At 34.6% G+C, this 27,557-nt stretch overlaps 1 protein-coding gene across 1 annotated transcript; it reads right to left on the bottom strand.

The window, feature by feature from the left end:
• LOC133177114 (nuclear pore complex protein Nup155-like) lies at nucleotides 1-27,477 on the bottom strand. The gene is made up of 36 exons (XM_061312210.1): nucleotides 27,397-27,477; nucleotides 25,627-25,763; nucleotides 23,820-23,957; nucleotides 23,588-23,684; nucleotides 23,374-23,444; nucleotides 23,049-23,141; nucleotides 22,780-22,940; nucleotides 20,072-20,177; nucleotides 19,915-19,988; nucleotides 18,767-18,858; nucleotides 18,469-18,566; nucleotides 15,197-15,349; nucleotides 14,719-14,819; nucleotides 14,311-14,457; nucleotides 13,935-14,045; nucleotides 13,464-13,526; nucleotides 13,254-13,371; nucleotides 12,436-12,580; nucleotides 12,210-12,276; nucleotides 11,966-12,075; nucleotides 10,585-10,658; nucleotides 9,376-9,509; nucleotides 9,206-9,271; nucleotides 6,402-6,533; nucleotides 6,247-6,324; nucleotides 5,780-5,976; nucleotides 5,461-5,611; nucleotides 5,249-5,353; nucleotides 5,001-5,155; nucleotides 4,386-4,515; nucleotides 3,289-3,402; nucleotides 3,037-3,157; nucleotides 2,806-2,916; nucleotides 2,391-2,527; nucleotides 2,010-2,116; nucleotides 1-518 (listed from the first exon to the last, which is right to left on the bottom strand). The coding sequence occupies exons 2-36, from the start codon at nucleotides 25,760-25,762 to the stop codon at nucleotides 383-385; spliced, it is 4,029 nt and encodes a 1,342-aa protein (XP_061168194.1). The 5' UTR covers nucleotide 25,763; nucleotides 27,397-27,477; the 3' UTR covers nucleotides 1-382.
• Nucleotides 27,478-27,557: the final 80 nt, after the last annotated feature.

A 27,557-nucleotide genomic window follows, 5' to 3' on the forward strand; every position in this document is an offset into this window, starting at 1 on the left:
TTCACATCTTTTCACAATGACAGTTTGACAGTTCTATTTTCTTTAAACAATTCTTACAATAATTTGTTTTTAATATCTCAAAGAGTAACATTCTTTCATCTTTATGATGATGACGTTAAACAACATGTGTTACAACAACACACACATTCCAACTCCTTAAATAACATGAAACCCATACATACATATACCAACAATCCTTACCATTACATTTGTTTCTCTCACACTCTCGTGTACGACAATTAATGGTCAAATTGACAATTCAATTTCATTTGGTCATTTACAAGTACATTTCTGCTTTATCCAATCTTTAAATTGTCAATTTAAATAATAATGTTTGATACCTGTATAATAAAAAAAGAAGTTTCTATGTAGATATTTGATGTTAGAATCTCTCTAGCTGGGCCTGAAGACGTTTGAAGTGGCTGACAACAGCGGCTTGTTGTGGGGTGCTCCTCATGGTCTGAAGTTCCACCAGGTAGTTGGAAACAAAATCCAAACACATGGTCGTAAATGATCGCCTACACAGAGGAACAAAATACATGTGTTGTTATGTATGTATGCTGATTATTTGAAGAAAACATAGGTAATCAGTGATTACAGAGCTCATCTCAACAAATGTTGTCTTTAAGTAAGGCAAAGTCCCACACTAAAGTAATAATCTAGTAGTGTGCATCCCTAGAGGCAACATTTATACAATTTTGGTCTGATAGGGCTTGCAATTACTTGGGAATGGACTTATCTAAAAACTTGTGCATCCTTAGATGTATCATCCAAGCATGTTTGGTCAACATAGGACTTGCATTTACTTGGAAATGAGATCTGCTCCAAGAACTTTAACCTGGTCACTCATCCAGAAAATGTAGGTCAGATCCAGTATCTGAATCAAGTGGAGTAGTGTGCATCCTTAGATGTATCATCCAAGCAAGTTTGGTCAACATAGGATTTAGAGTTACTTGGAAATGAGATCTGCTCCAAAAACTTTAACCTGGTCACTCATCCGGAAAATGTAGGTCAGATCCAGCATCCAAAGCAAGCCTGGTAGTGTGCATCCTTAGGTGTATCATCCATGCAAATTTGGTCAATATTGCAGACCTGTTTACCCATATTGTTGTCTCTCAGTATTTTTTATTAGATTTGTCAGTGAGATTTGGCATTTGCCCGTAAGATTCACTTTCCATCCATTTTACATACATTACTAGAACACAACTACATTTCTGATTACCAAAACATGGTTTAATAACATTACACCTTGCTTTCTTTCGAGGGGTTTCTGTCATTTTTTAAACCATCGGGTTTTGGCAACCCGACATCACTGAGGTGTTTGAAATCATTCTCTTTGTTAGCAATTAAAAATTGTCAAACTGAGACAGATCATAACGAAAACTAACGCTGAAATCCGAACGACAGATTTCCGTATTTTCATAATGGCAAAACCTGAGACGTATTTTGGACTCAAAATCCGTACAAAATACGGCGAAATAGTACGAGTAAACAGGTCTGATATTGGGCTTATAGTTACTTGGGAATGAGACCTGCTCCAAAAACTTTAACCTGCTCCAAAAACATTAACCTGGTCATTCTTTAGCTGAAATTGCAGCATCTGAAACCTTAACTAATACAATGAAACACAATAGAAGCATCCCCCATGCACCTCTGATTAATATAGGGCATAGAAGTGAAAAGAAATCTGCTCCCAAAACTTCAACCTGGGACGCAGAGGGTATTACATAAGCTCCCCCAACTTCACTGAGATGAGCTAAAATGGCACAGATTATAATGCACTGAGTATATGTAAATCAACATACAATGTACATATATTGCTCTGCAAATTCAGAATGTTCAGTTTTGCAATGGAACAAATTTCTAAACCAGGTTATATCCCTAGCAATTATTTTCATGATCTTAAATAAAATGTTAAGTAGTATAAGAAAATAATTTCAACTTTCTTCCAATACAACACAGATTTAATGTAAAATACTTCACTTTTTTCAAAGTATGATTTTAATTACCTTTCATAAGCTGGAATGATGGCTCGATTTTCACAAATGTGTGATAATAAATCATGCAGAACCTCCAGTAGTCGTAATGGCTTCTGAACCTGCTGCCAATATGGATCCTGAAAAATAATTGTTTTATGTTAAACAATTTGTTTCACAATGATATTCCTATCAAATTTGGATCCTAAATTTTTACAAGTCCCATGTCACAATAAAACACAGTTGTATCAATTGTCCAAGAAATTGGAACCAGTTTCCCACATCTGTAGTATGTCAGACATGTTGAAATTTCACATAATTGTGCACTTCTATTGACAAAATTTAACTTTGTTTTAAGCAGGCATTCACTAGTGTGTTTGCTATAGGTGAATTAAGAGTAGTTTAGACACTCACCCTAGATTTGAAGAGTCTGTCATAAATTTCCAGCAGCTTGGAAGGAGGCACACCAATGTCCAACATTAGGAGAAAAACCCATCTAGTGTTTAAATCAAGATCACAACTCCTCTGCTCCAAGTGCTTTACAAGGAAAGCTGGAAAAATGTTTGATGTATTCTTATATATTTGTGACCTTTCTACCCTAGGAATTTGGTGATAATGCAGTTATGGCCACAATGAAATCAATGATCGCTAAAAATTATACTTTACTCACAATGAACACAATTCAGCTATTAGGAATTATACGCTGAGTCTCTTAACAAATATTTTTTTTACCCCTAAGGGCAATTACCAAAGGGGGGAATAATCTGTTTAAGGGGAATAACCTGCTTTACCTAAGATCCTGTTTTATGCCGTAATAGAGATGATTTACCTATGGGAAAGTATCTGTCTGACTTTATGTACAGTCTGCCAATCGGTAATAATTTGTTCTGAAGATTTGTTGTTCTTAGGCTGGGGTTCATATTTGTCGTTGCTTCAATTTCTGCAAAATTAAAGTCCTTTGTGATTCAGAAATATTTTAAAATAAATTCAGAACACTATAAAATTCCAAACTCTGAGAAAATAATGTTCATCACTGCAAAATAAAAGAAACATTGCTTACCTTTATCTATAATGTTCTGCCAGAGGTTCTCAATGAGAGCCCCATCATACAATCCTGCACAATGGACAATAGCAAGTTTGCATTCTGAGAGGTCGAATCTGTCTGCAAAGTCCTCATACAACTGTCAAAATATAATAATGTACAACTTTTGAAGTTAAGCTTAGATTAAGAGAGAACATATGCAGAATATTCACCGTCCTTGTTATTTGGTAAATACTTGGAAATACTTGGAGAAAAAATGTGAAAACAAACCCTGGTTAGGTCCATGAGTTCTGAATCTAGACTAGTGAGTGCATACTGGACATCTAGAATATTACTGGGGAGTTTACTTAGAGCCCTCTGAACCTGGAGTTGTAGGCGAGCCACCTGAAATTAAAATCCAGTCTTTTCTTCAATTCTGATGAAATTTTTTGTCATATTTGAATGAATTCTTTTTCATTTGGAAAAACAGTGTGAAAGCTAGTCGTTCTTAAGATTTTTATCCACAAAGATTGTATCTGATAATAAAATATTGCTTAAACTGAAATCGCTCGCATTGAATTATCGCTTATTTCGAAGTAAATTATCGGCCTCCAAAGCTGATAATGAGTTGTTTTTATAACTGATACATGTAAGTCCTCCTGACAAGTCGTCATGGTTGGTGACATCGTAGCTACACAGGTAGATGCTAAAGTGTCATTTGATATATTTTCACCTATTATGTTTTCATTGCATGTTTACTGAGGGTTATCTGGTTCTCTCAGATCACATACTGATGATGCTTTTGAACAGCTGTTTAATGCATGCTTGTGTAAACGGGTTAATCACAAGAAAGAAAAACACTGTCTTTAAAAAATTAAAATGAATTAATGTGAGCCTAGAATTAAAACATGAAATCTAAATCCAAATTAGCAAAAGATTTTGGGATTTATCGGATCACACATCACTAATGATATACATGTACAAACAGCAAGTCGTATAATTTTGAAGCCTCAAGTCCACACAAGTCTGGCGATTTTTCCCCAGCTGATAAAGAATAAGATCAGGAAATTGTACCAAAGTTGAAAAATGTCGGACTTTTTTTGAATAAATCTTTGCATGAAAAAAACAATTTCATTTCACTATTCAAATGTTGTAACTTTAACCGTGTAATATTAGTTTGGGTATTTCAAAGTGTTTTGGATCAGGATCAGAATTTTAAAATGCCTTCATAGACCAATTTCGCTTATTTTGGTTATATTGGAAAAAATGTGTTGGTCCCTTGGATTTCAATATATCTGAAGTAGATATACAATCATAATTATCACCGACATCAAAATTCATCCATTTTTGGTTCTACAATACATTTGTCAGTTCTATTTGCTACAGACCTCCATTTTCTCTTCTAGTTCATGCAGGAACTCTCCCTCCACTGCAGAGCTGGTCCTGGTGGAGGAACTCTTGGCACACATGATGGCTCGGGACAAGTACTCTATCCTCTGTTGTAGGTTCACATCAGTCCTACAAAGGTTAAAATTACATGTAAAAAAATTTTCTTTATACAACACAATATAAAGGCAAATCCAGCTGAAACCTGAACAAGTGATCAAATAAACTTAAATATAATTGATGAGTCACATGAACAGGGCCTCAAATATTTTTTTCTAATAGTCAAGTTCATACAGTCATAGCAGCACTTTCCCTGGTCAATACAATTATGTGAATATTTGCAAGTCTATGAATCACCACTGGGTGATGTAAAAATGAAAGTACTAACAGTGTAATTGATACAAAGTTTACAATAATATCAAGGTCCAATTAGCTACCAATCTGTTCACATGCTAAAACAGCCATTTTTGGCACTCACACCCTCCCCTTCTAGAATCCTAGCTGGAATACTCTATCATGCACAAAACATAAAAAGCAAATTCATTTTCAATACATACATGTATATGTTTTTTCACTTTATCCAAAATGAGTAATTTTGTCAGACACAATCATCTTACCCTAGTCTCTCTGCCAGCCTTGATAAAATTCTGGCTGCAGCAGAAAAGTTCCTGCATTTCTCATAATACTTCCATAACATATCAAGAGCTCCTATTGCTTCTGATGAGCAGGTGGCTTTCCTTTTTAAATATGGCTCTATGAATGGTGTTTGCACCTAAAAAAATATTGATTAAAGTGCAGATTTTGTTTTAGAGAACACATATTTGATAATATTTTTGTGTACTAAAATTTAACATTGCTCTCTTACCTCTAATAATTTTTCTGTGAGGTTGGCATTGAAAAACCAATCATACAGAGCCACATGAAACAACTCGTCGTCAGATTTGAGTGACATGCGGAAAACTTCTTCTTTCTGCAATTAAAAATTGAACACACATTTTTTACAACTCTGGATGGAGTGATTTCCTTTTCAAATATATTACATGCATGAACACAATACCTTGTATTCTTTGTTCTTACATGTTTTTCTGCATCATGTGTGGTCATCCTGTTGGGATCTGGTTGAGGGGGTGGGCCTGGGGACTTTGGAACACTGGGAGCGTGAGGGTGGGAGACACTGGCAGAAAGGAGATAGGCCAGAGTGTCTGTGATACAATTGTAGCATTCCATCCTTCAAAAGACATCATATCTCTTTACATATGACTACATGGAAACATTGGTCACTGTGACACAACAGATGATTATTGTAAATAAGAAACATGTACTATGTTATTCAGAATTCTTTAAAACAGTTGATATATCCACAGTGTTAGACTTTTCTGAATATTAATCCCTCTACCTTGTCATATAAGCTGTCATTCCCTGGATATCCTCTTGAGGCTCCCCACTCCTGTAGAAATGGAGGGCGAGATTCTGAGGGTCCCTTTTCTTTGCTAGAGTCAGACAGAGGTCAACAATACCTGTGTAGTAGTGGACCAAAGCAAACTGGGTACAGACCACAGGAAGCTGAAGGGGTTGGGACACCTCTTTGTATAGCTATAAAAGTATGCCACATGTAACCCTCAAACTGTTAAGAATAGACTTCTAAGAAGCATAAATACTTTTCAGTCCATAAATTATAAATGCCAAAATACTCTGCAATTTAGAAAGCATTTACACATAAAATTATACGTTTATATAAAACTCAACAATGTTATAGTTACAAAGTTTATTATATACAAAAACACAAACTGGATCATGGGGACTGACAACTGACTTACAGTGTGTTAATTTAACTGATCTATCTCCATGGCTAATTATACATACTTTCAATGCCTCATTCAGCTGTGTCATCTTTTCGTTTTGATTTTTATTGATTTTGGCAGCTTGTAAGAGCTCATTAGCCTAAAAAAGAAAGGTGAACATATAGTCAACTATTTAATAATTTTTACAATGATAAGATACTGAAAAAGGTAACTTGCCTTTGAACAGGTGGCATCATCCGAGCTATAGAGAGATGGACACACTTCACGAAGCCTGCTACTGATAGCATCAATCGTAGCATTGTCATCAAGGTAACGATTAATAAGGCAGGTTATTAAAGCTCCACACATCTGAATTATCCAAATGAAAGAATACAAAACAATTTTAAGTCAAACACATTTCCAGTTGCTAATTTTTCTTTTAGATATTGTAATATTATTTGTATGACAATATGAAAAAGGAATACAAAATACATTACATATAAGTATCTAAAATGTACAATTAATATTCTACTTGAACTTTCCATTTTCAAACTTAACGACGACGGACCTAATTCATTTCTGCAATAGTGACTTTTGGTGAGTTAAAATCAATAAAAAAATCATATGGTCATCGATGTAAATTTTTAATGGGGAGCGTCTCAAAAGTTGGAGATGGAAATCGGTAATCACTATCGGAAGTAATGGGAAATTGCCAGTGTAAGGTATAAGAGTGATCATTGAAAAAAATTCTGCAAAAGAATTTTTATTCATATTAAAGCACAATGTTAACTAGACAAATTACCAGCAAAGGATCACTTCTATATAAATAGGGATCTGACCTATAGGGCAGCGCTTGGTTTTTTTCTCTACAAAAAGCTTGTCGATTTCCGTTCCGATTAATGACACTAGGCTGAATACATGTAACAATTTGTTTTTCATAAATCTTTATTTCAGTGAGTAGAGGTAGGAGGAACACTTTCATTGATATTCTGAGTTTGTTATCTCCAAATGTAATAATTGATATTTTTCTTTACTTCTCATTGTACATAATGGTAATGTCTACTGTCTCTGGAACTCTGTTTTTTATGTCTAGGCTATTTATTTTACAACACATTTCAGTTGGATATAATAAAAACATGCAATTAATGTGTGCAATCATATGGGCCTAAATGAAATCCAAGGGAGTACAGTTACTGATATATGTAGCCCTAATGTTTCAAAACTTAAGATCTTAGAACATTGACTGAAAACAAAAGTACATGTATGTTATTCTAAATATATTAAGCTCATATAATTCAAGCAATACGTAACATTCATGTACTACATGTAACCCAGACAAGGACTAGTAGCACAGACAGAATAAAAGCAATGTGATTAAATTCTAAGGAATATATAAAATTGAAATTCATTGCAGCTCAATGCTGCCGAGAGTAACACAGAGTAAGTTATTCTTGTCCTCGGAGAAAGTGTGCTTATACTGAGACTTGTTCCGCCTGACTGACAACTGTACATTGGATTGCTACGATTTGATCTCTCTCTAATGTTTCTTATATCAAAAATGGGAATGCATAAAGGATAGATAATTGAAGAAACATACACAAGCCTATAAAAAAAATTAAAATAGTCTTTGAAAAGGCAAAAATTTAAAACTATAAAAGTGTGGCAACAGGTGGATTCGAACCCCCGACTTTAAAAATAAAGTACCCACGATATAAAAGTCAGCGCAGCGCATATATCAAATGAGCTATTCTGACTACAAGATTGAACGGTATAAATTTGAAGCAGATTGTCAAAATCAAGTTTACTTATTTTTTGTAGGTTTTTTGTGAATTTCGACCCTAGGGCAGGGGTGCCCCTAAAAAAATCCTATCTTAAATTATTCCTTCCATCCCAAAATATCACAATTTTATTTAGGGGCAGGCCTGCCCTGAAGGACTTCTAGGCCAAAATTTATGCAAAAATCAACGCTTTAATGGACAAAATGGTGTTTCGGCCAACTTTGGAGGTTTATTGTGAAGTTGTAAATGATAAATTTTAGTTGTAAAACTCAAATTTGAAAAATTTAGACATACATACGGTAGAAAACAACAAATAAAGATTGATTTTTAAATATCACTTTTTCCGGGAAATTGTTCTCTCCTATAGGTCAATTCTTTTGTAATAGTGAATACATTCTTATGCGAAAAAATTAATGGGTCATCGGATTAGATTTTTCAGAGGGGCATGTCAAATGCAGGTGTAGGGCACATTTTGGGGGAAATTTTCAATGAAAATACCTTGGCCAAATAAATCATTTATTTATATTTACATTTGCTGTGTTTTTTTACTAAGCCAACTGTGAAATTAATTTGAAAGCCATTTTTGTGTACACTCACGCGTAGAAATATACACGGTGAAACTCGCGCTAAAGTGACGTCACAATGAGGCTATACAGACGTTAATAAAAATATGACGATATAGGGCAGGGAGAAATTCAAACACTGAGTATATTTTTGGTGCACTTAAGCATGTAAAATGTAAATATAAGGAATTTTTTAAGTTTAGTGTGAATTATTGGTGTGTAAATCACACAGATTTGCACGTAGGCATATTTTTCATGAAGCGCTAGCACGCTTCATGAAGTATGCCTACGTGACAAGTCTGTGTGATTTACACACCAATAACTCACACAAAACTTAAAAACATTCCTTAAATAAATTTAACAAATGAATATAAATCGAAATATTTACAATATTTTTGAATTGAAAGGAAATGTTTGAAAATCTTTAAAAGAATTAAAAATGTATATTTCTTATCTTTTGCAATACATAATTAATAAAATTTGATTCAAGGTATATGTGCGGTTTTCTGCGCAGTGGCTCGAAATTTCGAATTAGGTCCGTCGTCCTTAACAGGACTGGAAACTTTTTCTATGCATTATACCAAGTTTGAAATCAAACCATATAATGTACCTCATAATACTGATATATCAACACATTTTTTTTTTTGCAGTAGTTATATATGTATTTACATGAAGGCGTGATTTGAGTGAATAACTATACCTCTTTTCCTGTTGCATGGGTGGATAATTGTTTGAAACTCATATTCCTCAGCAAATTTTGTTGATCCTTAATAAAACATTATGAAATGAACAAAACACTTTTAAAATATTTAAAAAAATTGATCTTATGTTGAGAATTTCCAACTTCTAGTCAGATTTTATTCTTGTTACCTTAGACAGAGTGGATACAATAATGTGGAGCTGATGATCCACCAGGATTCTCCACAATCCTAGAACTTCCTCCACACGGCGGATCAGATCATGTATATGTTGTAGAGACACCTTCTCCATCTTTTGAGCCTCAGCTACAATGTCAGAACATTTACACATTGAAGGAAATCAAACTACACAAATACAGCACAGAATACATGTATACCTGAAAAGTTATATACAGGTGACTCTCGATGGCTCGAACTCCGATCTTTCGAAGTTCTTGATCTCTCGAAGTGAACCTCCGGTCCCGTTTTTTACCTCTATGTAACTAAGCAAATTTACTCCTGATCTCTTGAACTCCTGATCTCTCGAAGTTCTCTATCTCTTGAACCAAGACCTGGGTCCCGTTACACATATTTCATTGTTTTTTACTCTCTATCTCTCGAAGTTTTGATTGCGTATGTATACACGTCAATCAAGTGTAAAATTAATTCAGCTTGGACTTATCTGGATAACAGTGAACGCCTGGGGCTGGGATGGACATGTTAATTGGGTGTTTACATAGATGATACTACACCTGTGAGTTGTCCGAGTGTTGATATAATTAATTGGTTAATTGGTAAATTATAAACAAATTGCTTCACAACTTATTTTGACTGGACGAGACGATAATTTTGAGAAAATAATTTAGAGATGTGTCAGTAATTTTCCATAGATTATGAACTCTAATATTATTAGAATCCCAGTTTGGCAAACATTGCACAAATCCTATCTCAAGAATTGTATACTGATTACAAGCAATCTTGTGAAGGACCGATCAAGCCAGCACCCGGGGGTTAGCAAAATCGACAACTGCTATTCAGGTTTCATGTAAACATGAAATGAGAACAAATAAATATTGAAACTTAAATTAATCATTTTATTTATTCAAAACACGATCATTGTTGTTGAAATCAAATAAATTACCTGTAAAATACGAATGAAAAAGTGTAATGACATTATCAATATATACTTCCGGTATGTATAATAGTAGAACAATGATGATCGGAACTGAAAATTCCGGATTTTATTCACTTTCTATCTCTCGAACCCCCCGATCTCTCGAACTTTTCTTACGGTCCCTTGAACTTCGAGAGATCGAGAATCACCTGTATATGTATTTATACACATGTACTTAAAAAGTTATACATATGTATTTATGCAAGTGGATACCACGCTGAGACTAACCTTGTAACTTTTTGCGTCCTTGCTCATCAATGTGTCCCATCATGTGTGGAGAAAATGGCACCTGTGACATCATCCTGTAAAAGGTAGGAATTTTCATTACAATACTGTAAACAATTATTATTTAGGACATCTTTTATTTGAGAATTTGAGAATGGCCAATGAAAAAAGCTTTTCATGAATATTGAAATTCGTAAATGAGTTTTTATTTTAAAAGCGTTCACTATTTAAGAGTGTGGGTCACTTGGAAACCTCCCTAATACTTAAGCACTTACAGGTACATGTAAATTTTCTTACATGCTGCAATAAGACATCAAATTACATTACTTCTCATTACTGAACCCAACAACAGAATCATATAGTTTATCTTCCATTAATGTCCTGTTCACACGAAGAGTTTAATTCGATTAAACGAAAGTTACTGTAAATTAAATTTGAACCCTGTTCACACAGAGAATTTAATGCCAATTAGTTTAATTCCAATTAATTTACTGTGCATCAAATTACTTCGCATTAGCTCCAAGTGAACGCTAAGCGAAGCTAATTCCAAAAGAGATGTATGTGAAACACTTATCCCCCCCCCCCCCCAATAACTGGAATTTTTCTAAGTCCAAGGGGCATAACTCTGTCAAAAATTGCTCGATCATAACCAAAACAGAACTTGAACAAGATATTTTTATGATAAACCTGTATATGAAATTTCATTTCAGTATGTGCAAATGTGCAACTTCTGCGGAAGAAATGAACGAGAATAATTGGAATTTTTCAAAGTCCAAGGGGCATAACTCTGTCAAAAATTGCTTGATCGTATCCAAAACAGAACTTGACTTAGATATTTTTATGATAAATAGGTATACCAAATTTCATTTCAGTATGTGCAACCTCTGCGAAGAAAATGAACAGAAACTGTTGGTGGACCGACAGACAGACATACCAACATACAGACAGCAGAAAAGCAATATGCCCTCCCTTGTTCGAAGAGGGGCATAATTAAATTCTGACGCATGCGTAATAGCAAAATTTAGCCACCTGCCACATGTCAGTGGTCAGATTGCATTACTTATGCTATTTTTGAGTGAAAAACAATGAAAAATTAAGTTTATAACTAAACATCTGTCCAGACACTATAATATATATGTCAAATATAATCTGCTCTGCATAAGGTGAAGTGATTTGCAAATGACATCATAATAGGCTTACTCTATAGAAATAAAATTTTAAATTGCATTAGTTTACTTCGCACTGACTGATGTGTGAAAGCAATTTAATTTGCATTAGTTTAATTCACATTATTTTACTTTGAATTAATTTACTGCGAATTAAATATCTAATGCACATTCGTGTAAACAGGGCATAAGAAAACACAGGCAGTTATCTGACTTACCCCTCTGAGGGTCCAGTATCAAACCTGGAGTTGAACTCCACAAAGTCTGAAAGCCCCCTGACATTCTCCAAAATTTGGTTCAAATCATCACCATTTATTCTGCTTGTCAGCTTAAAAATTAAAAGTATCTTTTGTCAATATCAGAGTTAATATCTAGAATCCACACTGTAATATGTACTTGACGGTGCCTTTTTTGACAACCAGTGTTTCTTATATAAGCATAACACACATGTAATGAACTTACATAATTTGTGACTCCCTGTGATGATTGGCAGGGATAATCCATGGTGACATTATTTTCCCATATTGACCTACAATGTGTATTCAAAATTTAATCTCCATAACATCTTCATAATAAATCTTTAAATTCACTGTCAAACAACACAGCAGCCACTATCACAGGCAATAAAATATATCTCTGCATTCTATTCATTCCTTTCAGAATATTTTTTTGATTTTTATTGACAGACCTGAGGATTCTGGCCAAGTACAGACAGATTCCATTGTGTTTGCCTGAGAATGCTATCTCCTGTGTGATGTTTGGTCCTGGAGTCATCGCTGGGTGGAAATATGGGTGACCCATTCCTGGAGCTGGTGTGGACGTCTGATGTAGACCTATATGTTGAAAAGTGGAATTGAAAAGATCTGCAACAAAAATTATGCTAAACTTCCCACATCGATGGCCTCCAACGAGCATTCTCTAACATACTGTCAATTTACAGGGTAATTCCTCACAATGGAAAACACTACATTACTTCTGTTTTTACTGACCACTATCTATCTTGGTCAAAAGTTCAAACAAAAATTTGCTATAGGCTTCTGCAGTAAGCAGCCATTTTGACTTCTCACATGAATTATAGTTCTTTTGATCACATGAAGAGTTAACAGTATTCAAGGTACTTGCACAGGTGCAATTTATGAAAAAAACAGAACTGTAGAAAACAATTGCCCTTTTTGTTAAAATCTTGTGTGCTGCAAAGTGGTAACAAAGAAGGCCATCTTGAATTTAATACATGTACTTAACATCAAATATTTATGCTAGCTCTTCCTATGTAGCAGTTAGGTTATCATATTGTTCAAGATCGTAGCTTTACGAGGCTTTATCGCCACTAAGCTTTTAAACGCACCCCTAGCCTTGGTCTGCATTTGAACATGTTATCAAAGAGTCACTGCTTTAAAAAATCTATCCTTTATCCAAGGACTCCAGAATATTAAAGGGGAACCACCCCTAGAGATTTTTTAAATTTATTTTTTCATCTTGGAATAGCCTTTAATACTAAGTAAATACCCATAGCTCCCAGGTTGCTCGGCATCATCCTGCCATCGGTGCCCATCGGAGTACCAGTAAAATGAAGTTGAGGCTCCCCACCATACATAAAGAAGGCCATGGTAGCCCAGGTAGCAACCTAAAATATTTGATGCAAAATGTTCTTGATTGAAAATTTGCCTTTAAAAAGTGATCACTCAAAATTAAAATGAGCTATTACACAGAACTTGCCTGCTGATCTGCTGCGATTCTTGAACAAGCTAAGATAAGACAGGTTGAACAGGCCTGCTCGATCTGGAAGAAATATTTTTTTAGAATTGAAGCTTCAAGAAAAATTTTATGTTGGTTACTGCTAATACAATATGTACTTGTATTTCAAACAGATTTTTTTTAACCTTGTTTTGAACATATTTTATTATATTTTATACACAAAAGAATGGATACAAAATCTTTCAACTTCGTGAATCCTTTCTTTGTTATATACAAACATGATTTCAATCATTGTCAAGCAATAAGTTTAGATAAATTACAATTATATGGAAAAATTTATACATGTCATTTATATAATTACAAAGACACATAATGCGAGTTTAAAGTCTATCTGAGCTCTGGTGCTATCTATACAATGATACAATGTTCGTCAAATGAAATAAATTACATGTACATGTACAAGAATTAAAATTTTTTTTCAACCGTTTTTACCTTATGTAATCTAAAGAATGCTTTGACCTCTTCAGCATCAGGTCCCTGACAATCAATTAACAATTGTCTTAGCTGATCTACAGGCCTCATCTTTGAGAATATGTGACTCCCCTGAAATAAGAAAATATATCTTTTCATGGCCTATTTACCTCTTCGAATCTGTGACATTCCTTGTACATGAGTAATTTATTTCAATAGGTTGTAAAACAACTATCTAGAGTAATTTCCCTTCAGTGCACACTTCTTTAACAGAAAGAATATTAAGAAAGAATATATGCTTACATATAAAAATTATTTCATCTGATTAACATAACATTCATTAACAAGTTTTATTCATGTTCAACTAATAAAGATAGTTTCAATGAGTAGTTCAAACCTGGGCACTCAGAAGTACAAACTGTCTGGGGGTTTCTGAGTGTTGAGTGACCACTGATGGAGGATCTGGTTTGTCAACAGTAACATTGGTCTCTCCTGAGGTCACCTCACACATAGCCCAGGTACGACCATCTATTGGAATAGTACTCTGTAATGGGTGAATGGACCAAAGTTATCCCTCACACAGACACACGTTTATATTCTTTTTTTTTTTAAATAATACATGGATTTTTTGAAGCAGTGCAATATGATTTTTTTTTGTAACTTTTTACAGCATTTCTGTGACTTACAATGTGACAGCTGTCATTTTATTACCAGTAATAGAATTTAGCGCTATGCACTTTTCACAGAATATAGGAACATTTATCAAAAGAAAACAAAAAAAGGGCAGTTTATTTTGTTTACATACATGAGCCTCCATGAGCTGCCCTTGGAATGGGAATGAGTCGTTACTAATTGTCCACAGTAAATCACTGTCCTCCGACTGGGAGGCAACCAGTAACAAAGTTCCTAAAACATTGATATACCAGTAGGTATAAAAGGAAAATTCATACTCTCATTTTACAGATATATGTACATACTTAACTAATACCACAATACTGTTGAACTTCGGTATCTTGAACACTGATATCTCGAACACGATGGATACCGGTGTGTCAAGTGATTTGGAAGTCCCAATCGCTTGTTCTTTAAGTATTTTACCCTGGATATCTCAAATCCTCGGTTATCTCAAAGTTTTTTCTTGGTCCCCTTGAGTTCGAGATAACAAGGTTTGACTGTACTTTTAAATTAATATTTTACTGAAATGATGTATATGTGTAAAGATATAACCCCTTATTGCAATAATATCTGTCACTGAATGTGTTACAACAATACTGATGGGTTACCTTTCTTGTGATAAGCCATGTGAACATTTTGTGGTTTGTGAACAACAGTGGAGGCAGAAAACCCTGGAGGAAGTCGAACATGGACAAGGGTCAGCATGCTGGGTCGTCCTTTGTTATTACCAAATGGGTTGGTAGTAAAATACAGTCTAACACCTACAGAAAACAAGAGGCCCAAGGGCCTTAACGGTCACCTGAGTAAAATACAACAATTTAGAGGATCCATAAACTGAAAAATGAAGCTTTGTTGCCCAAAAGCAAGAAAAATAGTATGATTAGCATCAACAAAATAATTGGTCTAGTATCTATCTGCCTATCTGACTTTCCAAGTCATTAAATCTATGAAAGTACATTTTCATTATACAATAAATTATCTTGCATAATTCTCTTATTCTATTAAGCTTTCAAATACATTATTTACATTGATTAATTATCAAAGGTGAATGGCAAAGGGGAATAACTTTGCTCAGCAGAATACAAGTTAATAGAGCCCTGGCCAGGACTAGAACACTTGACTAAATGGTCCAGGTGTTCAAAAATCTGGTAAAAATACCCTTGCATATTAAAACTTTTACTCTGTTTGCCTTGAACATCCCCAGAAGCATAGAAGATTTTCAAAGAAATGCATTTTCACCATAAAATTAAATAAATAAAGCCCCATCCTTACCCAGAACATCTGACCCATTGGCCACAAACTCACAATTCTGGAAGAAGCACCCTTTCTCATTATAACTATACACTTGTTTCTTTACTTTATAACCAGTAGTAGAAAAAATATTTTGAAAGAAATTATGCATTTTCACTATATATAATCAATAGAGCTCTTTCCCCCTCACCAGAACCCCTGACCCAAAGGCCATGAGGCATTCTTCCTTATCATAACCATGCACTTCCTTTGTTTGAAAAATACCCAGGCGCACACAAGATTTTGAAAGAATTCATGCCAATTCCCTATCTAATCAATAAAGCCCCGCCCTAACACCAGAACCCCTTACCCAGAGGCCATTAAATTCATAATTTCTGAGGCAGCCATGCTCATCATAACTATGTACTTAGTTTATTTAATATCCAGAAGCAGAGAAGATTTTCAAAGAATTAATGCAATTTTACTATATAATCAATGGAGCCCATCCCTAACACCAGAACCCCTGACCCAAGGGCCATGAAACAATTTCTGAAAAGGCAGTCATGCTCACCATAACTATGTTCTTAGTTAGTTTATTTAATACCCAGGAGCAGAGAAAAAGATTTTCAAAGAATTAATGCAATTCTACTATATAATCAATAGAGCCCTGCCCTAACACCAGAACCCCTGACCCTGGGGCCATGAAATTCACAATTTTGGAAGAGGCACTCTTGCTCATCATAAATATGTACTAAGTTACTTTATTTAATACCCAGGAGCAGAGAAGAAGATTTTCAAAGAATTAATACATTTTCACTATATACTCAATAGAGCCCTGCCCTAACACCAGAACCTCTGACCCTGGGGCCATGAAATTCACAATTTTGAAAGAGGCACTCTTGTTCTTCATAACTATGTACTTAATACCCAGGAGCAGAGAAAATTATTGCAATTCTACTATATAATCAATAGAGCCCTGCCCTAACACCAGAACCCCTGATCCTGGGGCCATGAAATTCAAAATTTTGAAAGAGGCACTCTAGCTCATCATAACTATATACTAAGTTAGTTTATCTAATACCCAGGAGCAGAGAAGAAGATTTTCAAAGAATTAATGCCTTTTCACTATATAATCAATAGAGCCCCACCCTAACACCAGAATCCCTGACCCTGGGGCCATGAAATTCATAATTTCAGAAGAGGCACTCTTGCTCATCATAAATATGTACTAACTTAGTTCATTTAATATCCAGGAGCAGATAAGAAGATTTTCAAAGAATAAATGCATCTTCACTATATAATCAATAGAGCCCCGCCCTAACACCAGAACCCCTGACCCTGGGGCCATGAAATTCACAATTTTGGAAGAGGCACTCTTGCTCATCATAACTAAGTACTAAATTAGTTCATTTAATAACCAGGAGCAGATAAGAAGATTTTCAAAGAATTAATGCATTTTAACAATATAATCAATAGAGACCCGCCCTAACACCAGAACCCCTGACCCTGGGGCCATGAAATTCACAATTTTGGAAGAGGCACTCTTGCTCATCATAACTATGTACTAAATTAGTTCATTTAATACCCAGGAGCAGATAAGAAGATTTTCAAAGAATTAATGCATTTTAACTAATGTATATAATCAATAAAGCCCTGCCCTAACACCAGAACCCCTGATCCTGGGGCCATGAAATTCACAATTTTGGAAGAGGCACTCTTGCTCATCATAAATATGTACTAAGTTACTTTATTTAATACCCAGGAGCAGAGAAGAAGATTTTCAAAGAATTAATACATTTTCACTATATACTCAATAGAGCCCTGCCCTAACACCAGAACCCCTGACCCAGGGGCCATGAAATTCACAATTTTGAAAGAGGCACTCTTGCTCATCATAACTATATACTTAGTAAATTTATTTAATACCCAGGAGCAGAGAAGAAGATTTTCAAAGAATTAATGCATTTTCTCTATATAATCAATAGAGCCCCGCCCTAACACCAGAACCCCTGATCCTGGGGCCATGAATTTCACAATTTTGAAAGAGGCACTCTTGTTCTTCATAACTATGTACTTAGTTACTTTATTTAATACCCAGGAGCAGAGAAGAAGATTTTCAAAGAAATAATGCACTTTCCCTATATGATCTATATAGCCCCACCCTAGCACCAGAACCCCTGACCCTGGAGCCATGAATTTCACAATTTTGGTAGAGGACTCAATGCTTATTACAATGATGCCAACAGTTTGACTGCTTGATGTCCAGGAGTAAAGAAGAAGATTTTTAAAGATTGCATTATTTTTGGTGGTTTTAGCCCCACCCCTCAGGCCCCAGGGGGGCAGGGACCATGGAATTCACAATTTTTGTTCCCCTTCACCCATAGGTGCTATATGCCAAATTTGGTTGAAATTGGTTAAGCGGTTTCAGAGAAGAAGCTAAAAATGTTCAAATGTTAACACACGACGCACACCGCACGACGCACGCCGACGGACGAGAACGGATAGCAATAGGTCACCTGAGTGACTCAGGTGACCTAAAAATAACCCTGCATCTTCAAAGGTTCTATTTATAATCTGGGAAATTTCAGATGTATATTCATACTTTGAGAAGCTTGTGATAAAATCAAGCAAAAATTCAGAATATGGGTACCAGTTTTTGTGACAGCCACCAGGTGAATATTTGTTGACTCAGATTTTGTCAAGGCACTGATATGGACAATTGGCTTGAAATTTGATCTCTCAACAGTTCTGTGAATACATGTAACAAGATTTAAAATACAAGTATTAGCATTCAATGTAAGAATACTGGCAATAAATACAGGTGCTTCTTATTTGCCATAGAAATTTTGTGAAGTCCATACAACCAAAACACCATTTTAAAAAACAGTAACACATATTCATCATATTTACAAGGTGAGCTATGTGTACTCTGACAAGTCATATTTTACCTGGCGATGAGGGAGGCACTGTGAACCACATTATTTAGTGGTATAGAAGCCACTCTACCCATGCTCTTTCCATCTTGTCCCAAGTCATATACCTTAAATATAGACGAGAACGGATAGCAATAGGTCACCTGAGTGACTCAGGTGACCTAAAAATTGAACAAAATCTAAACTACATTGTATGTTCAGAATAGTAATTATTTGTCATTAAAAATTAAAAATAAACTTTGAGTCTATGCCTACACACATCTGACCACAGATGGAATAGATGTATATCTGCAGGATATTGATTTCATCGAGTTTCAGACAACAAAAAAAAGTTGATGTGATTGTCTTAGAACTAGAAATATGTCCATAGGATATGAATGCCCCGCCGAGGGTATATTAGTAATGTAACATTTTAACACAAATTGAGAAAAGTTAGGTCAAGGTCAAAGGAAAGGTCAAGGTGAAAAAATATTGATGCAGTTGAATAGCTTACATCAGTATGTATCAGAATATGAAGTTTGACACTAATTTAAGAAAAGTGAGGTCAAGGTCAAAGGAAAGGTCAAGGTCAAAAATTGTTGATGCAGTTGAAAAGGTTACACCAGTATGTATTAGCATATGAAGTTTGATAAAAATATTATGAATGGTTTCTTTAAAACTGAGGTAAACACTAATTTAAGAAAAGTGAGGTCAAGGTCAAAGGAAAGGTCAAGGTCAAAAAATATTGATGCAGTTGAATAGCTCTCATCAGTATGTATCAGCATATGAAGTTTGATTACACTATCTTGAATGGTATCTTTAAAACTGAGCTAAACACTATTTTAAGAAAAGTGAGGTCAAGGTCAAAGGAAAGGTCAAGGTCAAAAAAAATGTTGATGCAGTTGCATAGCTCTCTATCAGCATATGAAGTTTGATAAAAATATCTTGGATAGTTTCTTTGAAACTGAGCTTTGAACAGAGCTAAATGCAAAGTGTGACGGAAAGACAGACGGAAGGACGGAAGGGCAGAAGGACGGAAGACGGACATGACAAACACTATATGCCCCGGCCATATTCATAGCGGGGCATAAAAATTCAAGATGTTGACCATGCATACCTTGTGATTTATTAGGTAGGGGGTTATATTTTTTTTTATATGTAATGTCAAGTGCCAATGCCTTTACCTGAATTGTCCCTTTCTCAGTGCAGGCATAGAGGATGTTTCTGGAGTCATCCAAACTCAGTTGCAACAAAGGATCTGTTGTAAAAGAAAAGAAATATTTCAAAATGATATCAATTCTTAACTAGAAAGATGTAATTCAGAAGTTGTTGTAGACTCACCATCCTCGCTGAAGGAAAAGTTGAGAAAAGATGGAACAAGGAAGGACAAGGTACTGGTTGAATGATTAATCTTTCTGCACTTTCTACTGAACCAGCCATCATCAGCCTGTACAATGAAAGCTAAACTGTTAACACTACAACATTCATACATGTAACTGTTTAGAAGCATGTCCTTTTTACATTTCATATGACCTTTTTCATAACCTTAATGACTCACAATAAAAGGAGCATTCAGCATTTTTTTCATGGTCAAGGTCAAAATGAGTAATTTTCTGACCAAAACTCCTACTCTGCAGGGAGGGGGATAGTAATTTTTAAAGAAATAATCTTCTTAATTAAAAAACTTCAACTCATGTTAGAACCCTTTCAATAATTGTATATACTTACCTATAAGTCAGTTTATTTGGAGTTAAATTTTGATCCAAAACTCTATGTCTGACTTAAAGATGAGTCCTAAAAAGATTGGTATTTTTCTGGACGGGGAAATAAAGTATTTTTAAACAACTCCGATGATTATCATTGGCAGATGTCTTGAAATATTTTGTTTGTGTATTCTAACATTATGCATAAAAGTACAAATTTTTACATATTTTAATTACTTTATTTTATCTTAAGTGTGTATTATTTATTTTGTTATTTATAAACATCCTAATTCTTTCAATGAATTGTGACTTACTATAAATCTTTTGTTCATCGGTAATATATAATTGCGAACCCGAATTTGTGATTGTGAAATTCATATGTACTGTTTAAAAATATTTCTGATAAAATATTTAATATAAATTTGATAAAAAATAATCTAGAATAAAATTCTTGACTCTTTTTAAACTCTTGTTAATTAAATTAATTAGTACCATGTACAAAGTTGTTTTCTTGTGCCAGTAAGTAAACACTGTGTGATGTAAGCGTTAACGGTAGACAATACGAATGAAAATTAATCATGATAAACGAATGAAAATTAATCATGATAATTGCTTAATAGATCAAGTGTAGCGATATAATCAGAAACAACAGATGTGGTTTGGACATTGAGCATGTCATAATTATAAAATTTTGGCGTAATTTCTAAAAAAACCAAGATGTGTTTGTGAAACACTGATGCCCCTGTATGGCAGCTTATGGCGAAGGTTAAAGTTTCTTAAATGCAAGTCAAACTCCAGGTCAAGAAATCAAAAATGTTAAATTGGTTCCGAAAGAAAGGTCTTGTCTCAAGGAATATACCTGTGAAATATGAAAGCCCTAGTACAAACCGTTGAAAATTTATGGCAAAGGTTAAAGTTTTTTCAATGTAACTAAAATGGCAAGGTCAAGGTCAAATGGTGTCCAAGGGAATTTCTTGTCACAAGTGATACACAGGATCGTGAAATGTGAAAGCCCTAGAACCAAACGTTCAAATGTTATGGCCAATGTTAAAAATTTTTAAAAGTAGGTCAAACTCCAAGGTCAAGGTCAATGCCAAAATTGTTGGTATCCAAAGGAAGGTCTTGTCACAAGGATAACATGTCAAGTATGAAAACCCTAACACCAACTCTTCAAAAGTTATGGCCAAGGTTAAAGTTTTTCAAAAGTAGGTCAAACTTCTAGGTCAATGTCAAAGGGTCATAGTTGTTCATTTCTAAAGGAAGGTCTTGTCACAGGGAATGCATATGTGAAGTATGAAAGCCCTAACACCAACTGTTCAAAAGTTATGGCCAAGGTTAAAGTTTTTCAAAAATAGGTCAAACTCCAAGGTCAAGGTCAAAGGGTCAAAATTGTTGGTATCTTAAGGAAAGTCTTCTCACAAGGAATGCATATGTGAAGTATGAAAACCGTAGCACTAACTGTTCAAAATTTATGGCCAAGGTTAAAATTTTTCAAATTTGAAGTAGGTAAAACCCTAAGGTCAAGGTCAAAAGGTCAAAGTTGTTGGTATGCAAAGAAAGGTCTTGTCACAAGGAGTACACATGCAAAGTATGAGAGACCTAGCTCAAACTGTTCAAAAGTTATGGCAAAGGTTAAAGTTTTTTTCAACAGTAGGTCAAACTCCAAGTTCAAGGTCAAAGGGTCAAAGTTGTTGATATCCAAAGAAAGGCTTTCTCACAAGAAATACACTTGTGAAGTTTGAAAGCCCAAGCTCCAAGTGTTCAAAAGTTATGGCCAAGGTTAAAGTCTCAAAATTTTTTGCAAAAGTGGGTCAAACTCCAAGGTCAAGGTCAACAGGTCGAATGTGATGGTACCCAAAGAAAGGTCTTGTCACAAGGAATACATCTGTGAAATACGAAAGCCATAGCTCCAACCAATCAAAAGTTATGGACAAGGTTAAAGTTTTTGCGGACAAACAAACAGACAGACAGACGGACGAACAGGGCAAAAACTATATGCCCCCGAATCTTCGATTACGGGGGCATAAAAATATTTGAATCATAGGTGAAAACATTAGAGGATTGACTTGAAATTGTCAACCGATTCTTGCAAAACGTTGTACTGACCTATATGTGGGTCAATGGCAAATCCCTCCAATATAAGCTTAAAAAATTAAACCAACTTACAATATAAGCTTAAAAGATACGATTGAAAAGGAACCATTTCTTATCAGCTTTTTCAAATTACAGTTGCAAGGCTTTGTGGCATAATTTTTTTTCCTTAGCAGAGGTCCATGTTTTACAAAAACTCTCTAGTTCTCATTCAGACAATTTATTTTGACATACACCATATGTTAGCATTCTAACCTGATAAGCCAGTTCATACAAACAGCCATCTTTTCCTGCCATAAAGATTCTCCCGTTGGGGGCCCCTTTAATACTAACTATATATGTATTATCTGTAGGGATCGAGAAGAGAGGCTCTGGAAGGAGGTGCATTTCACCACTGCCACTGTCAGCTGTAACATCTAAAGCAGAGAAATTTACAGATTTGACAGACACAGATATATGTGCATGCATTCAATAAAATAGACTTGTTCAGTTATTTCCTTCCAGATAAATCCATATGTACATACCATGGTAGGGTTTAGAGAAACTGACCCCTAGTAGGACAATGTCCACAGGAGTGGCCAGACAAAGTAAATACTGGATGTGGGGCTGGAAAATACCTGTATAACATAGAGAATAAGGTTGATTTCAACTTCACAGAATGATGCAGTCTGTATTTTTCTCAAAGATATTGTCTTCGTTCATTTTCAAATAAATTTGCACTACCCACAGACTAATGAAAATATCAATGACAGTCCCTTAAAATAGTAAGAAATATATTTACTTACAAAAAGATAGGAGTAAATACTTTTTAAATGACTTGATTGCATGTTCATATTGAAAATACCTTACCTTGCTTTGGTTTCACTAGGGCAGCACTGAGTATGGTTTCATTCAGTCCATCAAAGTATGCCAAGTCTGTGCTAAAAATAATCAGAAAAAATCAGGTACAAAGGCACCTTTCCTTTCAGAAAAAATATATGCATAATTTGTATATGTAAATCATTAAGCTATAAAGAAGCTACAACAGAAACACAGCTACACTATATTTTCTGTCTATAATTACCCATCTTCATATCTCCACACAAAAATATCACTATCAATGGTCAGCCATGCTCTCTCAATGGTGGGAAACAATCCCATCATACAATTACATTGCATTCCTACAGCCAAAGTCAAGGATTTTCTAACAAAATCTGCAATATCTTTGAATTATTATCATTTATGAGTTCAAAAAATACAGATCAAAAGTTATGTAACAGTTACTAAAAAGGTAAAACACTGTTAAGAAAGGATACGTTCAAACTGCTCTACCAGTTCCGGGGGTAGGGGTACTCTTTTCACATTGCTAATCTCACACAAGTTCTCAATGGAAATTCCAGCTTCTGGTAAGCTAGGGTAATCTAACTCATTTAATCCACTTAAGCTTGGTTGATCTGAAACATCAATAATACTCTGTAGAATATATGTTTTAATGCACATTTTATGTAAAATCTACATGAAATTTAATATTTAACATTCTGTCCATTCCTTACTGACAACTTAGTGTCAAACACTTGACAAAGTTACCTCTCTATAGCTAGAGAAAATTAATATTTATTTCGTCTGTCATTCTTACACGTGTATTTTTTGCTAGATTTGTGAAAACTTGCAAAAAGAAACTTTTTTTTTCTTTCAAAAGAAGTGTGATGAGTTTCAATTTTTGACAAAATCCAATGCAGAAAACATTTTACAACAAATGTTTACACAATATGTATATGCATCGATGATTCAATGTTTACATGGCCGATGTAAGTGTTGAAAATGCTAGAGAAGATCTTACAGACGAAAACAAATTTCCTCTGCAATATTTTTTTAAACATCATGTGAGTCGATCACGTGATGTCTTGCAATCGCAACCTTAAGCTCGATATGACATGGATTAGGGAATTACATTGGACATTGACAGACAGAGTGGATTATGAGGAATTTGCTGGACATGGTGAAAAAAGTATCTATTCATGAATTTGAATTTCACACACACAATGTAAATAACAAAAAGATCATGTTAGACAGTGTTTTCTACCCTGCAACAATACAAAATTAGCTGTACTCATACATGTGACAGAACTGAAAAATAACAACTGGAGATTTGAAATGTTTCAGCTGGAGTTTTGGTCTCAAAGCTGGAGATTTTTTCTCGACATTTTTTCAAATCGCAAAAAGACATCAAACCCCCAAAATTCAGGAAAAAATACCTTCTCCAGATTTATTACTTCACAAATTTTATTTTATAAAGTTGTTGTCTAGTTTTAAGAAAAATATAATAAAGTTTTTATTCAAATGAAGTGAAATCAAGTATTTAAAATGAAATCAACTCATTTCTTAGTAAATTAATTAAGAGTTAACAGCATCATTTAAACATTGGATAAAATTTTAATTTTGATTTAGTATTGATATATCAACTAGTAAGTGAAGTAAAACATAGCTAGGTTTTATGTAACAAATTCTATGTCAGTGATTTGTGTTTAAATAGAATATGTACAGATGGAAAAAGTACCCTCTAAAAAAATGAACAAATTAGAGTAGGTATATTTTAGCAACACCCTGTAGTGTGATCTATTTTTAACTAGAGTGTGACCTACATTATAAGTGTGTCTTTTAATGACCAAAGCAGCATTAGAAGATGGCAACTGGGTATTTTAGCAACTAATTACAATGTTTTGCATTCAGTAATAAACATCAATGGCCTTAATTTTATCAAGTTGATATATCACTAATTTTTACAACATAATTATACAACCTCATGTTGATTCCTACGAAGCCTACCGCTGTGAAAATTTATTGCACTGGCGTTCTTATCTCAATTTCTTTTTATTCTAAGCAATTATATGAAACATGATAAAAAAAAATATTGCAAATAATATTTAATTTGAAGAATTTTAAAACATGGAAGATTTAAAAATTAATCGGGAGGGGCGGAAGGGGGGTGAAATATCGGGAGATTTTGTCTCCCGCCGGAAGAATCACATGTATGTGTACTACACTGAAATAATGAAGATTGAATTTGATATTACAAGTTAATTAATATTCATTTCCTCAAATTTTTATCATGCGAGTACATACTGTGAACTGGAACTTTAAGTTGATCAGACAATTCTTGGTAGCTTCTGTCATCCTGAAGTTGTTTATCTACCTGTCTGGCTGCATTTTCCAACCAGTCTTGGTGTGAGAATTGGGGTGTGCCCATAAAGGAGGACATCCTAAAATGAAGATCAACAAATGCATGTCCATAACTTAAGTAAAAGCACTACAATTTTACTCATGTTATGCTTTCATGTCTAGTTTTGAAAATGCAAATTAAAATATAACCTTGTGAACAGGTCCAGTACAATCAGTACATTTAGCTACGTCACAGGGGCTTGCTCCCGGCGTGTAATAATTATTTATTAAAAAAAAAATCATATACATTAATACTAAAACTACACAAGGGAGGACGCCATTTTGGACCCCTTCCTCGCTTCAACCTCTGTTTTCGTTATATTTTCCCGTATTTTACTGACTCACCGCCTCGGATCTGTCAAGTAATGATTCTTCTAGGACATAATGCTTAAATTTTCCCCTTGGAGCCTCTACAATACACATTTCAGACTAATAATAATCCAAACTCGCTCTTTAGGACAGTTGATAGGGACAGAAAACGAAAACACATTCGAAAATCTCGGGCTTTTTCTACTAGTTAACACAGCTGCTAATTATAAATTTGAAAAAACCGCGTTCTAATTCCGTATTCGAATGTAAAACGCCGAGGTTACTTTCGTTTTCTGTCCCTATCAACTGTCCTAAAGAGAGTTTGGATTATTATAAGTCTGAAATGTTGTATTGTAGAGGTTCCAAGGGGAAAATTTAAGCATTATGTCCTAGAAGAATCATTACTTGACAGATCAGAGGCGGTGAGTCAGTAAAATACGGGAAAATATAACGAAAACAGAGGTTGAAGCGAGGAAGGGGTCCAAAATGGCGTCCTCCCTTGCGTAGTTTTAGTATTAATGTATATGATTTTTTTTTAAATAAATAATTATTACACGCCGGGAGCAAGCCCCTGTGGCTACGTAGCTAAAATTACCTACCGTAGCTTTATTTACCTACCTCAGGTAGCTTTATTTAGCTATTTCAAGGCAACTTTTCACAATTTTGCTTTTTATTTTAAAAAGACAAAAAGTCGCAAGAAAATGTCTACTAATATTTATTCTAGGTATCATTTAAAAAGCAATCTAAAGCAGAGATAGTTTTAACATTGCTGCATTTGATCACTTTTAAGGAAAATATGTATTCCCATTGTTTGAGTAACTGTACACCTTGTGCGCGATGAGGCGTGGATAAGTATGATAACTTCAAATTGTGCTCATGTTAACCAAAACTGGTTTTCTTTGTTATTACACTCAAGAAGTAACTGTTGGGTCACAAATTAACTGTTGTATGTAGCCCCAAAACTTGTAGAACTTTGATTGCAATTGCGCAAAAAAAGACACATCTCCAAGAGTGATTTTTTCATGAATTGTTTTCAGATGAGTTCAAAGTTGAAAATTATCACTGCATCAAAGTGCAATTTTCTGCACTTTCTAGGAAAAATTCTTCTTTAAGAAATAAGTTTGATTTAGTAGCTAAATAAAGCTACTCCAGGTAGGTAAATAAAGCTATGTAGGTAATTCAAGCTACGTAGCTAAATCTAGTGATTGTACCAGACCTGGTGAATATTTTGAGACTGAGATAAATCTGAGATTGGCACATTGATAGAGCAGAAACTTGGTAAATTCTATCCCAGTACCTTCTGTTTTAAAGTGCAAACATCAATGGAGTATATATAGTTCAGAAAAGTCAGAAAACAAAACAAACCTTCGAGTACTTTCACTTTTTTGGTCTATTCTAAACTTTTAAATAGCATGTGCCGCCAATTTTTTAAACCGGAAACAGATGAAGTGAAGTAATATCAAACAGAAACTCATTGGACGTGATAAATCCGGTTTCCCTGAATTTATGATGATTTTTAAAGAAGA

The sequence above is a fragment of the Saccostrea echinata genome, unplaced genomic scaffold, assembly GCF_033153115.1.
Source record: "Saccostrea echinata isolate AGI-Se365-2 ecotype Australia unplaced genomic scaffold, CSIRO_AGI_Sech_v1 ptg000086l, whole genome shotgun sequence".
Taxonomy (NCBI): Eukaryota; Metazoa; Mollusca; class Bivalvia; order Ostreida; family Ostreidae; genus Saccostrea; species Saccostrea echinata.

Coding starts and splice junctions, on each gene's coding strand:
- LOC133177114 (XM_061312210.1), bottom strand. CDS start 25,762: ATGTCCTCCTTTATGGGCACACCCCAATTCTCACACCAAGACTGGTTG. Junction 12,581..13,253: donor GAGCAACCTGGGAGCTATGG/GTATTTACTTAG, acceptor TTCAACATATAG/GTCTACATCAGACGTCCACA. Junction 9,510..10,584: donor AGGACGCAAAAAGTTACAAG/GTTAGTCTCAGC, acceptor CTGACATTGTAG/CTGAGGCTCAAAAGATGGAG.